Source organism: Onychomys torridus, chromosome 4 (assembly GCF_903995425.1).
Source record: "Onychomys torridus chromosome 4, mOncTor1.1, whole genome shotgun sequence".
Lineage (NCBI taxonomy): Eukaryota > Metazoa > Chordata > Mammalia > Rodentia > Cricetidae > Onychomys > Onychomys torridus.
This window is the reverse complement of record NC_050446.1, coordinates 29,688,520-29,709,352: the sequence shown is the minus strand read 5'-3', so window position 1 is coordinate 29,709,352 and position 20,833 is coordinate 29,688,520. Positions and strand designations below refer to the sequence as shown.

The 20,833-nt window shown below is 42.5% G+C and overlaps 1 protein-coding gene across 2 annotated transcripts in view; it reads left to right on the top strand.

Annotated features, from left to right (window-relative positions):
• Neb (nebulin) overlaps nucleotides 1-20,833 on the top strand; it is a 197,348-nt gene that overhangs the window by 115,612 nt on the left and 60,903 nt on the right. For both annotated transcript variants that reach the window (XM_036184940.1, XM_036184939.1), the window contains 24 exons: nucleotides 2,020-2,223; nucleotides 2,620-2,724; nucleotides 6,015-6,119; nucleotides 6,224-6,535; nucleotides 7,348-7,452; nucleotides 8,002-8,100; nucleotides 8,268-8,369; nucleotides 8,501-8,608; nucleotides 9,264-9,575; nucleotides 10,594-10,698; nucleotides 10,811-10,915; nucleotides 11,217-11,321; nucleotides 12,004-12,111; nucleotides 12,216-12,329; nucleotides 12,712-12,909; nucleotides 13,255-13,359; nucleotides 14,060-14,164; nucleotides 14,263-14,367; nucleotides 14,646-14,753; nucleotides 16,569-16,682; nucleotides 17,187-17,384; nucleotides 17,707-17,811; nucleotides 18,415-18,519; nucleotides 19,662-19,769. In XM_036184940.1, coding sequence (XP_036040833.1) covers nucleotides 2,020-2,223; nucleotides 2,620-2,724; nucleotides 6,015-6,119; nucleotides 6,224-6,535; nucleotides 7,348-7,452; nucleotides 8,002-8,100; nucleotides 8,268-8,369; nucleotides 8,501-8,608; nucleotides 9,264-9,575; nucleotides 10,594-10,698; nucleotides 10,811-10,915; nucleotides 11,217-11,321; nucleotides 12,004-12,111; nucleotides 12,216-12,329; nucleotides 12,712-12,909; nucleotides 13,255-13,359; nucleotides 14,060-14,164; nucleotides 14,263-14,367; nucleotides 14,646-14,753; nucleotides 16,569-16,682; nucleotides 17,187-17,384; nucleotides 17,707-17,811; nucleotides 18,415-18,519; nucleotides 19,662-19,769 — 3,240 coding nt within the window. The remainder of the gene's footprint in view (nucleotides 1-2,019; nucleotides 2,224-2,619; nucleotides 2,725-6,014; nucleotides 6,120-6,223; nucleotides 6,536-7,347; nucleotides 7,453-8,001; nucleotides 8,101-8,267; nucleotides 8,370-8,500; nucleotides 8,609-9,263; nucleotides 9,576-10,593; nucleotides 10,699-10,810; nucleotides 10,916-11,216; nucleotides 11,322-12,003; nucleotides 12,112-12,215; nucleotides 12,330-12,711; nucleotides 12,910-13,254; nucleotides 13,360-14,059; nucleotides 14,165-14,262; nucleotides 14,368-14,645; nucleotides 14,754-16,568; nucleotides 16,683-17,186; nucleotides 17,385-17,706; nucleotides 17,812-18,414; nucleotides 18,520-19,661; nucleotides 19,770-20,833) is intronic.

The following is a 20,833-nucleotide window of genomic DNA, read 5'->3' as shown; positions in this document are numbered from 1 at the left end:
TGTGATCCAAGCCAGGAAGGCCTATGGCCTCCAGAGTGATGTAAGTGTCCCTAGGAAAAAAGCCTTCCACAGCTTGGCATGCTAACTCCCGAGAGCGCTCTAGAAAGTCTGACTAACCCCCCCCATGTAAGCACACCCGTTTACTCTTTTAACAGATTTTTTTGATTGCTCTGTTATTGCTAGATTTGTTCAGGAGGTTCTAATTTTCATTGGTAAGGTGCTAGCAGAATTTTCCTGAAGATTTACTAGTTTATTTAACATTTATGGCTTATTCAGTGTAAGAATATCCATGGCCCTTCAGCTGTATATTGAAGAACAATAGAGATGTCTTCCTTGGGATTAATTTCAAAGATTAGAGACATTCTCTAAATGCACCTATTTCCCTGAATAGAATGTTCTTGGCATCAGGGTGTTTATCTTAGTCAAGACATTTTTAAAATTTATTCATATTTTATGGCTTCCATGTGGGTGCTGGAATGGAACTTGTGTCCTCTAGAAGATCAGCCAGTGCTCTTAACCACTGCCCTCTCTTTCCATCCCAAGGTTATATATTTTTGGTGTAGAATGGATGCCTTCTTTTAATTTTCTAGACTTGGTTTCCCTTTTTTGTTTTGTTTTGTTTTGTTGTTTTTGTTGTTGTTGTTTTGAGGCAGGGTTTCTCTTTATAGTTTTGGTGCCTGTCCTGGAACTCACTCTGTAGCCCAGGCTAGCCTCGAACTCACAGAGATCCACCTTCCTCTGCCTTCCTAGTGCTGGGATTAAAGGCGTGCACCACCACCGCCCAGCTGGTTTCCTTATTCTTCAAGAGATGCTTATTAAATATTGAATGACTTGTTAAAGGTAGTATGCCTATAAAATGACTTAAGTTGGCTAGTGTTAGAATAAACTGCATTAGTATATTGAGGCATGCATTTAAATCACATTATTTAAAAATGAGACAGGGAAATGTGAATTTTGAAGCTGACTTATTTTAAGATGTTTCTTTTGAATTTTTTCTAGTATTTTCATTCTCTTATTTCCCTTTTAGCTTGACATTTGTGTTCCATAACTAGTTATTAAAATATCATTTCTAAGCAATGGCTTTTTATATTAATTGCTGGTGTTTTAACAATAGAACAGTTTTATCTGCTTATCTTTTATATGTGGTATGATAATCAAGAATATGCCAGATCCTAGTTGGAAGAAAGGGACTATCTTAGATAAAGAAAACTCAATGCCAAAATTGTGCAGTTGGTTTTTGAATTCTTAATTATGCCTCTAAAAATATGTATTAAATATGCCATGTGGCATGCATTGTATTAACACAAAAGATAATGAAGAAAAAGCAAGATGTGGCTCTTGGCTTGCGGGAGTTCACAGTGGTGCAGAAATACTGCTAATGGGGGAGTGCCCGGGGAAATGGAATACTGAGAAAGTGTCATCTGTGGCACCGTAAAAGAAACGTGGGACATTCCTTGGAAGAACTGCTGATTTAGCAGGCTTCTGAAGGTGAAGGGACACACAGAGACTCAGGGACAGCCAGTGTGGTCAGTACACAGAGAGAATGCATGGGAGGAGGTTGGAAGAGAAGGCGGCGACTAGTACCAATCAGAGTCCACGCTGGGGTCTTTGGTCTTTGTCTAGAGACCTATAGGAGCTGTATGAGGGGGATTCAGAGGTTCCGGATTTGAACTGAGAACTTTGAAAAAGTCATTCTGGTTAAGTAGAGAGCCGTTTTTATTGCTTTGAAACTCCACATTGGCTAGAGGGATGATTAGCTAGGTATCCGTCATAAATCATCCATGCCTATGCCTGAGTGGAGGGCTGCTTCCACATGTACACATAGTGTACACACCTACCCTGGCACAGGAAACACTGAGACAAAACACTTCAGTGTATGGGAACTATGACAGGCTAGCGCTCTTCTACACCATTGCCCGTGAAAAGGGATACAACATAAAGAAAATGGCTTCCTTATTTTATTTGTCTCATTCAGAAAGAGACAATGCTGTATCTACTTAACTGTGTCTTCTCCCCCAGGCCATCTACAAGGCTGACTTGGAATGGCTGCGTGGCATTGGCTGGATGCCAGAAGGGTCTCCTGAAGTGCTGAGAGTCAAAAATGCCCAGGAGATCCTGTGTGACAGTGTCTACCGGACCCCCGTGGTGAAACTAAAGTACACAAGCATTGTGGATACACCTGAAGTTGTCCTTGCTAAGTCCAATGCTGAAAATATTAGTATTGTAAGTCACTATTGTTTTTCTATGCATTGAAATTAAATTCAAGCTACAAATGATGACAAACCAAAAATATGAAATAGTAGGTTACCTTGGCCATCTGTTTTTAGGAAAAATATCGATCAATGTAAGCAGTATTAATAGCATTGTTTTGGTTTGGGCTATTTTTAAGACCTAAAATGCTAATAAAGAGTACTAATATAATTTTCTTACCAAATTTGAGTAACTTACATGTAAAGATTATTTAAAAAATATTTATCTTAATATGAAAAAGTTCTGGATCAGAACCAAAAAAATAGTTACAAGTTCTTCACTGAAACTAGCAAAAAAACTGTCAAACAATATCTGTTTATCTACCTTTCTATCTATCTATCTACCTATTTATTTTTGTTCCTTCCATAGCCAAAATACAGAGAAGTTTGGGACAAAGATAAAACTTCCATCCATATAATGCCAGACACACCTGAAATTAACCTCGCTCGAGCAAACGCTCTTAATGTGAGCAATGTAAGTATCCCACTCAGTCACCCATCTACAGGGCCAGGGAAGTACCCGAGTTGACAAGGAGGGAGAGAACCCCTCAATGTGAGCACTTGGCCAACAGTGAGGAGCAGAGCAGATCCCTGGCCCCGAGGCCTCAGAACCAAGCCAGTTAGTTACTAGTGAGCCAGTAGCCGTGGTACGAAAGGGAGAGAGAATAAGAACAAGGGAGAGGAAAGAGTAAAGAAATACACAGGCTAGAAAATGGAAGTAATGACAGACTCAAATGAAAAGTAGTAATTACATTTATATGATTAATAATTAATACTAATTAATAATATAAACATGTTATGTATGATGTGATTATATGCTATAATAAATATAATTATAGATCCAAAAATAAAAATATATGGGTTAATTGCAAAACCTGGATTGTGGGAGATTTCTCAGGAAAATAGAAATTACCAAAATGGATTCTGGAAAAATACAGAAAACACACGGCAACAAAAAGAGATTTATTAAAGGCTCTGTCATCTAGTGCCAAGGTCTTCCTGATCATTTCATAGGATTCCTTAGAATGATAGGCCGTTGGCTACGGGGGAGCCTAATACAAGAAGGGAGGCCGTCACAGGCTCCAAAACTTGTTTCAGATAGTTTCTCAAAATCAAACCGCTGAGCAATAATAACAGGAAAAATTGTGAAAATGTTAGCAAATCAAATTCAGCAGTATATTCAAATGATAGGATGTGAACAAGGGTCCATGCACAACAGGGTTTCCATGCCAGAAACCTAAAGATAAAGTAACATGAGGGGAAAAAAAATGTACACTTTATTATATCTTAAAAGATGTGAAAAGATGCACATTTCATCCTTGTTCTTTAATAAAATCCTAATAAAAAGGAATAAGCAAAGATAATTTGGATATGACATTGAAAGTCCATCTCAAAGCAAAGGCCAGCTCATCTTCAGCAGGCCTCTGTGTCCACTCACAACATGTAGCTGACATTTAACTGGCTGAGCTAGTAAGCTTCTCGTCGATAATGCGTTAGGAAGAACAAAAGACGGAACCTGGAAGGAAAGAGATAGAATTATTCTCTGCAGAAGCTGTGCTAACCCTGCAAGAGAACCAAAGAGCCCATTACTAGTGAGCAAGAGTCGGTCACGTGACTAGCTACATATTTCAAAAGAGGGGTATGATAAATGCCATCAGATCTCAGATATCACCTGCAGGTAGAATAAGTATGACCATACAAAAGGGGTGCCTAATGCCAGCTTTCCAATTTGCAACCTCACGTTCATTTTCAGAAAGATAATAAATCTTTGGGAAGAGATGAGCCAGCTGGGCAAAGATACCTCACCATGTGTTGAGCTCTGTCAGTCCTGATGCAGTGAGCTACATGGGGCTGAATTTTCTGAAACCTGGGGGGCCAGTGCAACTGTAGGTCACTTGTGGATGTCTTGGGGCTTGGAGACCCAGTATCAGCGTTACAATGTAGATCACTCCTGGGGAATTCCTTCAGCACAAGGAAGATGCTTCTTCCATGCACTTCATAGTCATTTCTGGCCGAAGAGTTCTGGAATGACAGTCACATATGCTTGTTTTTGTATAATCAATTTCTCTTCTGAAAATACTAGAAGCCTATTATTAATACCATGATAGCAGAATCAGTACAGTGTTTAAAGTTAGGCTAAAAGAAAAGGCATTAGCGTTGGAGAACAATGAAAATGGTTCACACTGTGGAGAGAATCAAATACCTCCTTGGAATGCAAATCACAATGTACATTTCCTTTACATGGGATGCTATTACTATTATAACTGACAAAGTCAGGTAGAAAGGATGGATTTTGCAGGGTAATGGTATGTGATTTTATGGTTAGCAAAGCAAATTCAGCTTAAAGGCACTCTAACTATATGGGTAAAATAGAGTGTTTTGGTTTTTTCTTTAGTTACATAGGGAAGTTGAGACTTTTATAAATTAGGGAATTTGTCCATGTTCTCAAAGTTATTAGATGAAGAAATTAGATTTTGTGCCTGGGTTTGTTTGTTTCAGTTCACTGAAAAAAATGTATTTGATCACATAAACAAGAAAGAATAAAAATGTACCAGGAGGTGGTGGTGCACACCTTTAATCCCAGCACTCAGGAGGCAGAGGCAGGTGGATCTCTGTGAGTTTGAGGCCAGCCTGGTTTACAGAGTGAGAGTTCCTGGATAGCCAGGGATGCACACAAAGAAACCCTGTCTTGAAAAAATGAAAACAAATAAACAAAAAGAATAAAAATGTTATATGACAATAAATAAGCAAAGCTAAAGACAAAAGTAAGATTAAAAGTAACATGGTGACTTATTTATACGAAGTATGCTGTAGAATAGTATATTTAATATGAAACACACTTTTTTTCTCTTTATAGAAAGCAAATCAGTTGTTAAAGTAGGCCCAACCAAAGTTAAACACACACACACACACACACACACACACACACACACACATATACAACAAATTCACTCACAAATAAGCTTAAATGAAAATTCAATCAACACTTAACCATACCTACAAGTATAAAATTCACCTAAGGACTCACTTTTTAGATATGCCAAAATTATGTTATTATCAATAGTTATGACACTATCACAGAGTCCCTGTGCTGACTGGTGGGATTTTTAAATTACATGTTTAAATTGCTGTTATTTCCGAGTCTTTCTACCATAATCAATACAGACTGTAGCCATTAAAATATACGTGATGCATATATGTCTCAGGCACTGACTAGCCAGGTGCCATCGTTTTTGACATATAACGGTTCTCTAGCAATGCAGAGAAGTACATGATGACTCTGAACCGTCCTTTGCTGTAATCTTTGATGATAGTTCCATCCATCTGACTTTAAAATAGAAAATGGAAGACCTTGGAGGAGGGTGATAAATTACTACTTTATTTCACTTGTTTTTAACAACAAAAAGACAGTTTTCACATTCAAAAGACCTGATGTTCTCGAATAATATACACTATCAGTCCTAGGCAAGTGAAAAGGCTGTACCAGAAAGAAAAACAAAAACGTAAAACGTTTGTAATCGTAAAACCAGCAAAGTTGAGCTGAAGAGACTTGCTAACAGTCCGTTAGTGTCTACCTTGTGCCAGTGCTGTCTGTGTGCTGGCACTAAGAAAGGGAAATTGAAACAGGCCTTGGACAACCCAGTGGAAGCTATGATTTGAGTGAACAAGAAAGAAGCACCATTGACTCCAGGTTTCTGACTCTAGAACAGTGATGTAGATAAAAGAAAAAATATTTTTACCTCTTGTACCTTTTCTCCTCTTCAGAAACTCTACCGTGAGGGCTGGGATGAAGTCAAGATGAGCTGTGATGTCCGGCTGGATGCCATCCCCATCCAGGCTGCCAAGGCCTCCAGGGAGATTGCTAGTGATGTAAGTGGGCCTTTTGTGCCTTCAGGGTTTTTTTTTCCCAGCAAATTCTCTGTGTGCATCAGAGGGCCCACTGTGACCCATCTGCTCTGCTCTTTTATCTCCAGTACAAGTACAAGCTTGACCACGAGAAACAGAAGGGACACTACGTGGGCACCCTCACAGCCAGGGATGACAACAAGATCCGGTGGGCCCTCATAGCCGGCAAGATTCAGAATGAAAGGGAGTACAGGCTCCAGTGGGCCAAGTGGAAGACCAAGTTCCAAAGCCCTGTGGACATGCTTTCCATCCTGCATTCTAAAAAATGCCAGACGCTGGTCAGCGACATTGATTATCGCAATTATCTACATGAGTGGACGTGCATGCCCGACCAGAACGATGTCATTCAGGCCAAGAAAGCCTATGAGCTGCAGAGCGACGTGAGTGGGCTACCCTGTATCATTTCCCTATGACACCCAGAAAGTTCGTGACATTACACGCCTTTGTCATAATTATATGTCTTTACGTGGCCAAGAGTTTGATAGTAGTTAGGCCTTTCAGTATGGTATCAGAATCAGCAATGCCAGGAAGACTCCCAACTACATGTGAAGAAATAAATGACAGTGTAAATGAGTGTAGATCTCAATGGAAGGTCAGGGAGAAAAAACAACTGGGAAATCAGGTATGTGATAGCACACATCTATAATCCCACCAGATGGGCATCCGAGGCAAGAGGATTGCTGCAAATTCAAGGCCAGCATGGCCTAAATAGAGAGAGATCCAAGCCAGTACAAAGGCTACATAGTTAGATCCTGCTGGGGGCAGGGGAAGAAGAGAACAATGAATTGCTATGGAAAATTATTGTCTATAGCATTGATACACATTTTCAACTGACACAATTATTTAGAGATCTTGAATTAAGTTGTCAAAATTTCAAATCAGGAGACTTTTTACAAGTCTAAGATTTCCTGTTTCTTTTGAAAATTCTGAACATGCAGCTCTATAAAGACACTGCCACTCGGCCACTGTACTCTGCAGCTGAATTCATATTAAATTCATTAATTCATATTAAAGAGAAAAAGAATATCCTCCAGCTGCAACTACCTGGCCTGGCTGCTTTTCCTACATTACCTGCCTGGCTGCTTGAGGACATCTCCCCTTGCTTTTACACTCTTCACATTGTGTTTCCTCATCAGACCAATGGGCTCCAAGAATTAGACTTGTTAAATTACTTCTGACCTTCTTTCCACAGGCTGTTTACAAGGCTGACTTGGAATGGTTACGTGGAATTGGGTGGATGCCAAACGATTCTGTCTCTGTCAATCATGCCAAACATGCTGCAGATATCTTCAGTGAGGTACTCCAAGACTTTGCCCAGCCATGCTACACATTTCCTTAGACAATGAGCAAAAGACGTGAGCCAAAATACAATCCCCTTTGGTCAGTGTTTTAACTGGCTTTGATTGCTGAGATTTAAGCCAGACATTTTCCAAAATGAACTACTGCTATCATGCTTTGGGACCACATCCCTAACAGCATCCAACATACTCACTGATGCATGGGATAGCACAAATAGAAGTTTTCTTTTGTGAACCATTTCAATAAACTGGAAGAAGTTTGTCCAATTGGAAAAAATGGAATATTATAAATAATGATGAGACCTTGGGAGGTGAATAAGTTGCTACTTTAAAATCTGTGAGGCCCTGAATTAAAACCCCAATATTGAAAAATTGTAGGTAGTGTAATAAGACAAACTGGTTGTTTAAAAAACATAATGCTAAATTTCCAAGAAAGTGCCATTCACTGATGGTGCTTTATTCCTCTAACAGAGAAGGATCCTTAATTTAGTGTCTCTCAGCACACACATCCAGGGACTATGGCTGACATGTTTCTCTTTTTCTCATAGAAAAAATACCGCACAAAAATAGAAAGCCTCAACTTTACTCCTGTGGACGACAGAGTGGACTATGTGACAGCGAAACAAAGCACTGAGATCCGAGACGATGTAAGTGTGCAGCTGGTGTAAAATCATACAGTCATGCCGCCAGAACATTCCTGTCTCCTGACATCATTGAACTGAATTTCATTGCCAGAATTATTGATGCTAGCCATGCCTAGATAGCAGAGATTTCTGAACATCAAGTAATTCTCCCTAATGCCTCTCACTTTTAGATTAAATATCGGAAAGATTGGAATGCCATCAAATCGAAGTATACGCTTACAGAAACCCCGCTGCTGCACACTGCCCAGGAGGCTGCCCGGATCCTGGACCAGGTACAGATGTTTTGCAGATGCCTAGTGCTTGGAGATGGACCAACCATAATGGGTCTGTAGGAGAGTTACATACATTACCGCATCTTCCTCTGATTGCTCGTTTAACCCCTATTGTGGCTCTTTGTCTTTAGTACCTCTACAAGGAAGGCTGGGAGAAACAGAAGGCCACAGGTTACATACTGCCACCAGATGCTGTACCCTTTGTGCACGCCCATCATTCCAGTGATGTTCAGAGTGAGGTAATTATCCCAGTACGACTTGTACCCTGAAGAAACTGGACCTTGCCTTGAAGGGATGAGGGTTGTGAAATACAGGCACCAGCTTGAGGATGCTCCATCTCAGCATGCTAGACCTGGCTGTGTTTGCTGAGAGCTGAAATACTTCCTCCCTTTTGGGTCTTTTTACTTGGGTTTTGGGCTTGGTTTTGGTTTGTTTCTTTGTTTGTTTTGTTTTTCCTTGTATCTTCTGACCTCTATCAAATCTGCAGGCTCCCAAATAAAGAAACTGCCACAATTAGAGAACAAAGATATGGTTTTTTTTTCTATTTAAAATATCTCAGCCAAGTGTTGACTGCACAAGCCTGTACTACAGAACTTAAGAGGTGGAGGCAGGAGGATCAGAAGTTCAAGGCCAACTTCAACTCTGTATGAAGGCCAGCCTCCACTTTGTGAGCTAAGAAACTGGAAAAGCAACAATAGCAAGACTGCGCTGGCCATTTCTTCATATCTATTTATTTCAGTGGTATTTATTTATATTTCAGTGGGTTTTATTATCTCAGAATAGAGGTGTCCAACAAAAAGAGAGGGGCCGAAGCTGTTGCTGTTCCTTCATCAACCCTGCATTATGGCGTGTGCTTGTCAAAGCTGATGGGTTGTGTATTCTACCTCTCCCCAGCTGAAATACAAAGCTGAACACGTGAAGCAGAAAGGACACTATGTTGGTGTTCCCACAATGAGAGACGATCCCAAGCTGGTTTGGTTTGAGCATGCAGGCCAGATTCAGAATGACAGGCTCTACAAGGAAGACTACCACAAGTCCAAGGCCAAAATCAATATACCTGCTGACATGGTGTCAGTTGTGGCCGCCAAGGAGGGGCAGAACCTTGTCAGTGATATTGATTACCGTCATTACCTACGCCAGTGGACATGCCATCCTGACCAGAATGATGTTATTCAAGCAAGAATTGCCTATGACCTTCAGAGTGATGTAAGTGACTGTCATTTCCTGTTACCTAGACTATGCCACACACTGTGAGAATAATAGGCAGCATTCCATCTTTGACGCTTTAGACCACAAGCATTTAGTTTGTCCCTAGAAAGGAGTAATGCCAGAGAATGAGCTGAGATTTTAGCAATCGTGATAATAGACAAAGACTGAGGAAAGCCTCCTTCCTACTTCCCTGGACATCTTACTTCTCAAGAGACTTAAGTAGCTGCTTATAAGGGAGTCAAAGTTAAGACAGAGAGAGAGAGAGAGAGAGAGAGAGAGAGAGAGAGAGAGAGAGAGAGAGAGAGAGAGACTGCATGAATGCGGAATCCCTCAGAAAGATAATATGACACAGGCCACCTCACACTGAAGCCTGAGGTGAGCACTCTCCACACCCTCAGCCTCATGTAGGGGAGGACCAGAACATGCATGGAGTCCTATCTCAGATGCAGAGGAGTAACTCAACATAATCTTTTCATCATGATGCGAAGAGAGACTGCCTCATTGGTTGCTACAAAGTGACGGATGCCCACCTTTAATCGGCCATTCTTCTTCATTTTATCTGAAAAGGGCTGGCAAATCTAAAAGCTAGGGTTAGAGAGAAGGTAGTGATGGGAGCAATAGCCTTGTCCAGGTTGGAAGAGATGCCTCCCCGTTCCCTAAACTTTCATGAGCATTGACATGCACACTTCCTTCATTTATTCCAGGTAGCTAGTGTGAGATACCCTGTCTACCTGAAACAGCAGCCTCTTTGGTAAACCTTTCCTTAGGGCAACAACTTACTCTTAACTCCAGTAGCACTCCAGTGATCTCGCTGTCACAGCACTTCAGCTGATATTGATTTCTTCAGGCACTGAACTCTGGGCCTTGTGCAGTCACAGGTTCAAAGCCATGGCTGAATGAATGAGACAATAGCCGCTAAAGAGAAATCCATCGTAATCTTCTGAAGGACTGTCTGGAACCCTCTGTGGTTATCCTGTGTCACTTACAGCCCATTCCATCTCTCCTCTCCCCTCAGAATGTCTACAAAGCTGACCTGGAATGGCTCCGAGGTATTGGCTGGATCCCACTGGATTCTGTAGAACATGTGAGGGTTACAAAGAACCAGGAAATGGTGAATCAGGTATGAAGAACCTGTTGGGTTTTTAACCTAATGCCTACTTTCCTTATGTGCCACATAGGGATGGGGCGCCCTGTGGGGACAGAGCTATCTTAATTATCTCTATTCATTTCAGATAAAATATAAGAAAGATGCTCTTAACAACTATCCCAACTTTACAAGTGTGGTGGACCCTCCAGAGATTGTTTTAGCCAAGATTAACTCAGTCAATCAAAGTGATGTAAGTTCCTGTTGTATATGTTGAAGTGCTTGGACCAGGAAGCTAAGTGTTATTGATTGCCTTACTTCTAGATAATTGATAATTAAAAACTGAGAGGCGGATAAATTGTAAGATAATCTTTGGCATTGGTATATCCTGCGTCCACTTTTAGATATCTTGACCAGAATATTCAGTTAGCTAAAAAGAACTGAAATTGGTTAGTTTTTACTTATAAATGTAGATTATTATGTCTTCAGGTATGTATCAGGAAATTTTAAATATGTGTTTAGACTAACCAAAGGTTTCTTTTTCCTCTTCTTAGGTGAAATATAAAGAAACATTTAATAAAGCAAAGGGCAAGTACATATTCTCTCCAGACACACCACACATCTCCCACTCGAAAGACATGGGGAAACTCTATAGTACTGTGAGTCCTATTTTATGTGAAGACTTGTTTCCTAATTGTGATCTTGTCAGTATTCATATAGTTGACTGGTTTTGTGAACTGTTGAACTTGGAGGGTGACCAGTTGTATCCATTGCTTATAGCAACACAAATAAATAGGTAATAGTGTAGCAATGCTGTCAGGCTTTGGAGACCCAGCACAAAGGGTAGAGTGGGTACCTAAAGGAAAAAATGGTGAATACATCTCTCCTTAACAACCCTGCACACAGAGTTCCAGCCCGCAAATGGAAGGCTTGTACTTCCTAATTTAATTCAACTAATTCAAAGGAGTAGGATTGTGTGTGCATGTGCGTGCGTGCGTGCGTGCGTGCGTGCGTGCGTGTGTGTGTGTGTGTGTGTGTGTGTGTGTGTGTATGTGTGTATGTGTACCAATATAGAACAATATTTGGTGAGTCTTTCCTTATGTGCAAATTTCTCATCATTTTTTTCAAGAAGTGTACACATAATCAACTGTTATAAAGGGCTTCTGTTTGTAGATTTAATTGAATAACTTAGCAGTTCTAGGTTAGGCACTCTAATGACAACAAATAAAGGTTTCATCCTTGCCTTGAACATAAATGTTCTACCCCAACTTGAGTGATTGTTTGGGTGCTATCTGAATATAGTTGAATGTAATTCTATTAACACATGTTTCTTTGTTCCAGATACTATACAAGGGAGCATGGGAGGGAACCAAGGCCTATGGCTACACCCTGGATGAGCGTTACATCCCGATTGTCGGAGCCAAGCATGCCGACCTGGTGAATAGTGAGGTCAGTTGGACTGTTTCCTCTTCTAGGATAAGAGTCTTTACGGGAGAACAAGAAGCTGGCTAGGAAACTCCAGCAATTTTCAATGTTGAACCCATTTTTTTCAGCTGAAATACAAGGAAACCTATGAGAAGCAGAAGGGTCACTACCTGGCTGGAAAAGAAATCAGTGAGTTCCCCGGGGTGGTCCACTGCCTGGATTTCCAGCAGATGCGGAGTGCGGTAAGCCCTGTAGATGTGTACAACTTCAATGTGCTCTTGTGTCTGCCCATTTATAGCCTTCCCTGTGACTCAGGATTAGCTGGGGGAGAGTGTGGTAGGGGATGGATCATCTTTCAGATTTCACCTGTGGACCTTGGCTGTGGACATTGGCCCCCACTTTTTTTTTTTAACCAAGCATACAGTAAGGGCTTTGAATTGGCAAAAAGGGAAAACAAATTTCCTATTGACATTGCATTTCAGAGGGATAGCACAAACATTTTCAAATTTTTGAATGTTATTTTAAACATCATTCTATATGTACTTATGGAAATAAGACTAAACAATAATTGGTCTGAATAAGTTTTAATCCCTTAACACTTTTTGTCTTTAAACTTGTCTTTAGCTGAACTACAGAAGAGATTATGAGGACACAAAAGCAAACGTGCATATCCCCAATGACATGATGAACCATGTGCTGGCGAAAAGGTGCCAATACATCCTCAGCGACCTGGAGTACCGACACTATTTTCATCAGTGGACATCACTTCCGGAGGAGCCCAACGTTATCCGTGCCCGCAATGCCCAGGAGATCTTAAGTGATGTATGATGCCCTTTCTGTGATTTGACCTAGCTTACAGACTTCACCTGTCCCTGCTTAATCTTCTGTGGGGCAACTTCTCCTGTTCATAGACCCAGAGACTTTCAACACTAAGTGGCATGGGGTAACCACTCTTCATGTAAGAATCTCTTTTGAGCTGTAAGGCTCCTGTTGAATATTAAATCTGTTCAGCACTAGACTCAGACTTAGGCACTGCTCCCCTCAGAGACATCTTTCCAGGAAGTAGCTTTCAGCTGGTTGAAGGTCAAGGAGCAGTAAGAAACGATCCAAGTGACCAATGGTAAATTATGAATACCAGCCACATTTCATGTTTCTTCTTCATTGCAGAATGTATATAAAGATGACTTGAATTGGCTGAAAGGTATTGGCTGCTATGTTTGGGATACACCCCAGATCCTCCATGCCAAGAAGTCATATGACCTCCAGAGTCAGGTGAGTCAGTCTCCCTAGAAAGACCAACCATCCAGATGGCATCATAGTCCACGATAGCATCAGTAGGCTGCTGGCCAGGCTATATCTAAGCTCTGATTGAGAGCTTGCTGTAAAGGTATATGATCTAAGGTAACTAATAATCTAAGGTAATAGGCCACAATAAAACCTCTTGTGGTGACCTGCTCTGGTATGAGTCTCTCATATAACTGAAGACCATGTACATTTATAACAGGAGGTTACAGAGAAAGTGGTTGTTGGATGGTGAACTAGTCATAGGCATCTCCATCTTGGCCAGATTGCCTTGCAGAATATAGGAAGTAAGGCGTGCTTTGACAGCAGGTGCATATGTTTTGAAGGGAAACTCATTATCTGGGGCATGTCCCAGCATGTGGCTGAGCTGCGATTGGGCAGGTCTGATGGACTATGGGCACTTCAGGCTCCTACTGTGAGGGCTGGAAGATGGCATAGAGGAGGTCACAAAACGAGGGAAGACAACCTCACAGAGATCCAGACCTCTATCTCAGCCGAGGATCACTGCTGCTCAGGTTGGCTGCTGCACCAAGTCTATGAACCACAGAGTGGTGGCAGCCTGCTTCTTACATTAAAGCAGAAACCCAGAAATAGTGAAATGGCTCAGTTGCTACAGACAGCTGCCTCTGTTCTTTACCATCTTGGGTGACTTTTTTGTCTTTCTCCACAGCTACAATACACAGCAGCAAGTAAAGACAATCTCCAGAACTATAACCTGGTCACAGACACGCCAGTTTACGTGACTGCTCTTCAGAGTGGTATCAACGCCAGTGAGGTATGATGTCCTTGTCCTCTCTTGTAGGGCAAGCCCTTTCTTGTCTTTAGAGGTCTTCCAGCTGCAGGGGTGCAGAAGTTGTTCTTTTCTGTCTGCAGGTGAAATACAAAGAGAATTATCATCAGATTAAGGACAAGTATACCACAGTGCTAGAGACTGCGGATTACGACAGAACCAAGAACCTGAAGAGTTTATACAGCAGTGTGAGTTGTCACACCCTCCTTCTTAGACTCTGCCCCTGCCCTTCAGAGACGGCTCTGAAAAAATAAGTGAGGATAAAACCTTTCTGTAAAGGTTTGCCCAGTTTTCCCTGGACTGCCAAGTTCCCACTTTACTTGTAAATTCTCACTATACAATTTAACCTCAAATTGAAAAGATGCCCCGGGGTTGGCAACACCCATCTGAGACACAGGAAAACAAGATGTGGGAGCTAACCGGAACACAGTGCCAGTGTTCACCAGATTTCATTGAACCCTTTTAGAACATATACAAGGAGGCCTGGGATAAGGTGAAAGCCACCAGCTACAACCTGCCGACCAGCACCTTGTCCCTGACACATGCCAAGAACCAGAAGCACCTGGCCAGCCGTGTAAGTCAAGTGCAAGTGTTATAGCCTCCCTTCCCCCTCTCCACTGCCCATGCCGAGAATTCCCCAGGCTTTTCCAGTGTTACCCAGAAGCATCTCACCCCCCCCCCCAGGGGTGTCTGGCAGACACTTCCAGTAGCTGGGCCTCAGTCTAAACTCGCTGCCTCCTCTCAGGGGCCTGCAGTCCCTGGAGAGCCACACATACCAGCCAGGAGGACACAGATAGTCTTTCAGGCTCCCTGTGTACAGATATCATGGATACAGGGCCTCTGCTTCACCAGCAGTGCAGAGAGAAAGCAAACCCAAAACACCATGAGCATGGGAGTTTCCACCAGGCCTGGTGGCTCACACTATATGCCCAGCCTGGGGGAGACTGCGGCAAGAAGACTGCTGTGAGTTCAAGGCCAGGCTAGTGGGTTTCAGTCTCGACTGGACTACAGAGTAATACCCTGCCTCAGAAAACAAAACCCCAAATGAGCTGTTTTGATAGAACGAGGTGAGATCTGGTACAAAGCCAAGCTGGTGAGTGTGGTAACTGTAACTGGTTATCACACCATTACCAAATAGGCAGATGTGGCTGAGGAGCGTGGCCAAGGAGCATGCCTCTCATTTGGATTTGTGAATACACTTTACAGAGCCCAGTGGAGGCTCCTCTTTTTCTGTTGCAGAGGCTTGGCAAAATATTGTTGGAATGAGGGGTGAGGAGCATAGGAAAATTAAGGATTCCAACATTAGCTGAAAATAATTTTAAGGGGAAAAGAGGAGTTTCTTTGAATGTTAACTTCCCATAGTTGAGGGGTAGATCAGCTCAAAGAGACTGGAATGTTCTGTTCTGGAAGATTCTGGCAGGAATTCTGTTTGGCTTCTAGATGATAAAGCAGCTCCCCATTTCCTCTTTGAGAGTGGCTTTCTAGGTCCTGAGAGCATGACTGTTGCTCCTGTGCACTGGGAGGTTGCCTCTTACCTTTGCCTCCTTCCTAGCTTGGGAAGCTACAGAGTATCGATTGATAGATGGCGCAATCTAAAAACTGAAGGCTGGCTAAAATACTTGGAGAAACTGAAATTCAAGAAGTATCACTCTCAACCACAGGCCATTACACTTTTGTTTGTTTGTTTGTTTTGTTTTTTGTTTTTCGAGCCAGGGTTTCTCTCTGTAGCTTTGGAGCCTGTCCTAGAACTGGTGGCACTACTTTGTAAGTTGAGATTTAGCTGGAGGAAGTCTGTATCCCAGGCTGGCCTTGAACTCAAAGAGATCCACCTGCCTCTACCTCCCAAATGCTGGGATTAAAGGCATGTGCCACTACCACCCAGCCCATTACACTTCTTAATAACAAAGATTCTAAACATAGTCTGAGCCTTTCCCACAGGAGAGCAAGAAAGATAAAGCCACATTATTTAACAGTTACCTACCACAAGTTGGGGGTGTGGCTCAGTGGTAGACTGTTTCCCTAGCATGTTCAAGGCCCTGGGTTTGATCCTCATCATTATATACATTTTAACCAACTGAAGTTGGTTAAATCTAAAAATAAGGTGTAGTAGCAGCAGTATTTGATGTGGGCATTTTAAAACAATACAATTTTATAGCATCGTCCAGTATAAAAGTACTTTCAGATATGGCCCAATTGTAGCCTCACAATAAATGGTCCTGGTGTCTGTGTGTGGGTACAGAAGTGAGCACTGGGAAGTGGTCCAGCCCCCAGCCCCACCCCACACTATCTGAATCTTGGAGGCAGGACCCTTCCATTGTCTCATGCTTTTCTTTTCAAACAGTAAGTCTTTTACTCTTCATGGTTTAGCTTTTCTACTTGTTCTCTGTAGATCAAATACCGAGAAGAATATGAAAAATTCAAAGCTCTTTACACATTACCAAAAAGTGTTGAAGATGATCCAAACACAGCACGGTGTCTCCGAGTGGGCAAGCTTAACATTGATGTGAGTACCCGAGAAGGCTTTAATGGAAACAGAAGCTGAATCAAATGGTCACGTGTTATCAATCAGAGCGCTTTCTACGGAACCGGGCATGTGGCACTGGGTGTACATATAGACAGGAGCTAAGTATTATCTCAGCCCATGCTTTAGAAGACGAGTCTGGAGGTTGGAGAGAGAAGTTGGTTCGAGATAAGAATACTTGCTGCTCTTAGCGAGGACCCAAGTTTTGTTCTCAGATCCCATGTCAGGCAACTCACAATTGCCTGGAACTCTAGCTCCAGGGGCCCCACATGCATGTGATATACACTCACTCATACACTCATACAGACACATACATACAAATAAAAATAGATCTTTAAAAAATATCCTGGTATTAATCTACACAAAATGCAAGAAAATTCTAGCCTCCACCCCATCCCTGTTTCTTGCTCTGAGCTCGAGAAGACAGACATTCCATGATGTTGCCACAGTGTTCCTGGTGACTGGGTTGCAACTTGACTTTCACAGCGCCTATACAGATCAGTGTACGAAAAGAACAAGATGAAAATCCACATTGTGCCCGACATGGTGGAGATGGTGACTGCCAAGGATTCGCAGAAGAAAGTCAGCGAGATCGACTACCGCCTGCACCTCCATGAATGGATTTGCCACCCTGATTTACAAGTCAACAGTCACGTCAGAAAAGTAACAGACCAGATCAGCGATGTAAGCCAATTGCTTAGAAGGACCCCATAGTTGCCTCACCACCCTCACCCTTCCATCCCAATGAGCGGCAGGCCCACCTGTGTATCCACATTGACCTTTGTCCCTCTTGTCTTCCTGTCCATGAGTCTGAGGGGTTTGGGAGTGATCCCTGGAAGCAGGACTGGGCGGCTCTCTGTGGCTTGTCAGCCTCGCTGCCCAAAAGCTTTTGCTTTTCCTTCCCTCCCCAGTGTCAGCTGGGTCTAGGGTACACCTATTCTTTGGTAGTCAAGGAATGGTCAGATATTTTTTTTCTGATCTTCTGCATCTACTGAAACTCCCCTAGATTGTGTACAAGGATGACCTCACTTGGCTGAAGGGCATTGGTTGCTACGTCTGGGACACTCCTGAAATTCTCCATGCAAAGCATGCTTATGATCTACGAAATGATGTGAGTGTCTTTGGTTTGTTGGTATATGCACACCTCTACACAATCTAGAGTCAAGGAAACAATGTTTCAAATGAGAACAGTGCCATGGCCCAGTTGTGAATTAAGTCTTGTTGAAGATGGCTGAGCTGGAGAAAGATACTAAAAACAGAGTAGTTGTTTCTCAGCAACACATTTAGCATTTCAATCAAACAACCTGATGCAGCTCTGCCATGCTCCTCTGTGGAGAAGGAACCTCAAGCTCTCCTCTCTATCTTTTAAACTATTTTGAATATATTAGTGAGCACATAATTTTTATTATAGGAAAAGCTCATCTGTTAGGATAATCAATGGGATTTATTTATAAGGTACAGGGAAATTTGCCACACAAAGTAATATGACACTGAGGATTTCAGCCAGAGCTTTCTGAGGAGAGCAGCCATCACACCTTCTAGATAACTCTAAAGCCCCCTATGATTGTAAACACTGGTAGTGTGGGTTGTTATGAAATTCAGATCCATCCTCTGCACATTGTTGATGGGTGTGACTCTCAAGCCCTCTGTAAAATCTTGCACTATATGGTGCAGTAGATGTTCCAGCATAAGCTTGCTCGATTCTTCTTGGCAGATCAAGTATAAAGCTCACGTGCAGAAGACCAGGAACGACTACAAGCTGGTGACTGACACACCGGTCTACGTCCAGGCTGTCAAGAGTGGGAAGCAGCTCAGTGATGTAAGCCCTCCCTGGGGAAGTGATTATGGGTAGCAATGAAGATGGGCACGGCTCAACCGAAGACTGGGCAGCACCAGCCTTTCCTAACTAGGGACTAGATTTGGTGCCTTAGAAAGTGCTTGCAAAGCCCACTTGCCCTAACGTCCAAAGTGTCAGTAGTTTACATGGGTAAAGCTGTGAGTGAGCTGAGTTTGTGAAATGTGTTGTTGCTAGAGCATCCAATGGTGCCTTTCATGTGTCTCGAGAGACATTTATGTCTCCCTGTCTAGGCCTTCTAGTCATCAGAGCCCACTGGTAGAATTAGAAGGAAGTGGGCTGTGATTTTAAAGATGTGGGTTGGAGTCCCACTTCTGCCACATAATCCAAGCCTGGGAAAAGCATACAACTCCTCCGAGGCTCAGCATCTTCCTGTGTAAAATGAATTGTATGCATATTCCCTGTCATGCCTGAGAGCAGGCAGAGAGCTACCAAGCTGTCCTTGATCAATTAAATGCACAGGTAACAAGTAAATATTAGATCCCACCAGGGAGGAAGAAGGTTCAAACATGTTATCCTGAACTTTGGAGGAGAAATTTCCACCCCTGTCTCTGACACCTGAGAGGTGCCATCCATCCACTTTTCAGAGATCTCTGTAGCCTTGGTCCTGATTCTACTGTGTAAAAAGACACAGTGACATAGCAGAGTTCATTCGTTCCTTTTCTTTTGCTGTGACAGATCCTGCGAAGAAATAATGGGATGAACTATTTAATTTGTCTTTCAATCTTAGAGAGTTCATTCCGTGGTTTCTTGGCCCTATATACTTACTTGGGCAGATACCACAATGGTAGGAGTATGTGGTAAAGGCGAGTTCTCTGCCTTGTGGTAGATAGGAAGGAGAGAAAGGGGTGTGGAAGCAGGCCTATGACAAGAATCTGCCCCTACTTACTGACTTCCTCCAGCTAAGTCTCAACTTCCAAAATAGTGCCACCAGATAGGCTCCAAGTAGTGATGGTGGGGGCAGGGGTTCATATCTGTAACACTGAACAAAGGAAGCCGCCTTCGCCCTTTTCAGGGTCTTTAAATAGATAATATTTCCATTTGCTGTTTCTTTCGAGCAATGCTTCCACAGTCTGAACCAACTCACCTTACTTCTCTACACCCAGGCTGTCTACCACTATGACTATGTGCACAGCGTCAGAGGAAAAGTGGCCCCAACTACAAAAACCGTGGATCTGGACCGGGCACTCCATGCATACAAGCTTCAGAGTGAGGTGGGTGTTGGGAAAGGGAATATTGGCAGAAACCCAGGCCACAGAGCCCTTAGAAGGTGTTGGCTTATGTATGTATCCTCCCTCATTGACTGATCTAATAAGGTATATAGACACTGTTCCATTCAGCATCCTCATTGACTGATCTTGTAAGGTATACAGATGCTGTTCCATTCAGCATCCTCATTGACTGATCTTGTAAGGTATACAGATGCTGTTCCATTCAATGAGTTGGGGAAACAAACAAAACAAAATAAACAATAAGTTGGTACACTCAGAGAGTTGGAAATAATAAACAGCATGCCTTGCCTTCCTTCTTGACTGATGGACTCCCCCATCAAGCAGTCAAACAGGTTGGCATAAATGGGCATGTTGCTGACAGTATTTGCAAGTCAGAAAGAAGAGAGCTGGTATGGCAATCACTACTCTTAAAAACCTTAAAACCACAATGACAGAGTTAATACATGTGATTATAAAAGGCTACTCACATAGGAGATGAAGGTGGAAATCACCCAATTGTAAGAGGAGGAACCCAGGCCCCACCTTCACCTCCCTTTCCTATGCTGCCTCAGGAAGCTGCTTTGGTTTCAGTTTTCACTGCTATTTCCTATTTTGAATATGAGATGTCAATTGATTTTTTTTCCACTTTAAACACTATTACAGCTCCCCCTGAGAGTCAGAACAATTAAGACCACAGACAGACCTTTTCTCTACACCCCTTCTCCACCAATATATGCATCTTGATCTCATTCCTTGTCAAACCTGTGCTTGTGCGGGATACAGGAAGGCAATATCAGATGTGCCTCAGAATTATGACTGTCTCAGAGACCATGGATGGCTTGAGTATCTCCTGAGGGTGGGGCTAATGATGGAGGTGGTGCTGGACAGCCCATCTTGTCTGTGCGTCCCGAATTCTGGCTAGATGCCATGAGGTCAGTCAGGTGCAGATTTGGAAGCACAGACAACCTCTTTTCTATAAGCCATTTCCTCTTTTGACCTTGCCTTAACTTTTTCTATTGCTTTGATGAACTACCCTGGCAAACATAACTTAAGGGAGAAAAGGCGTA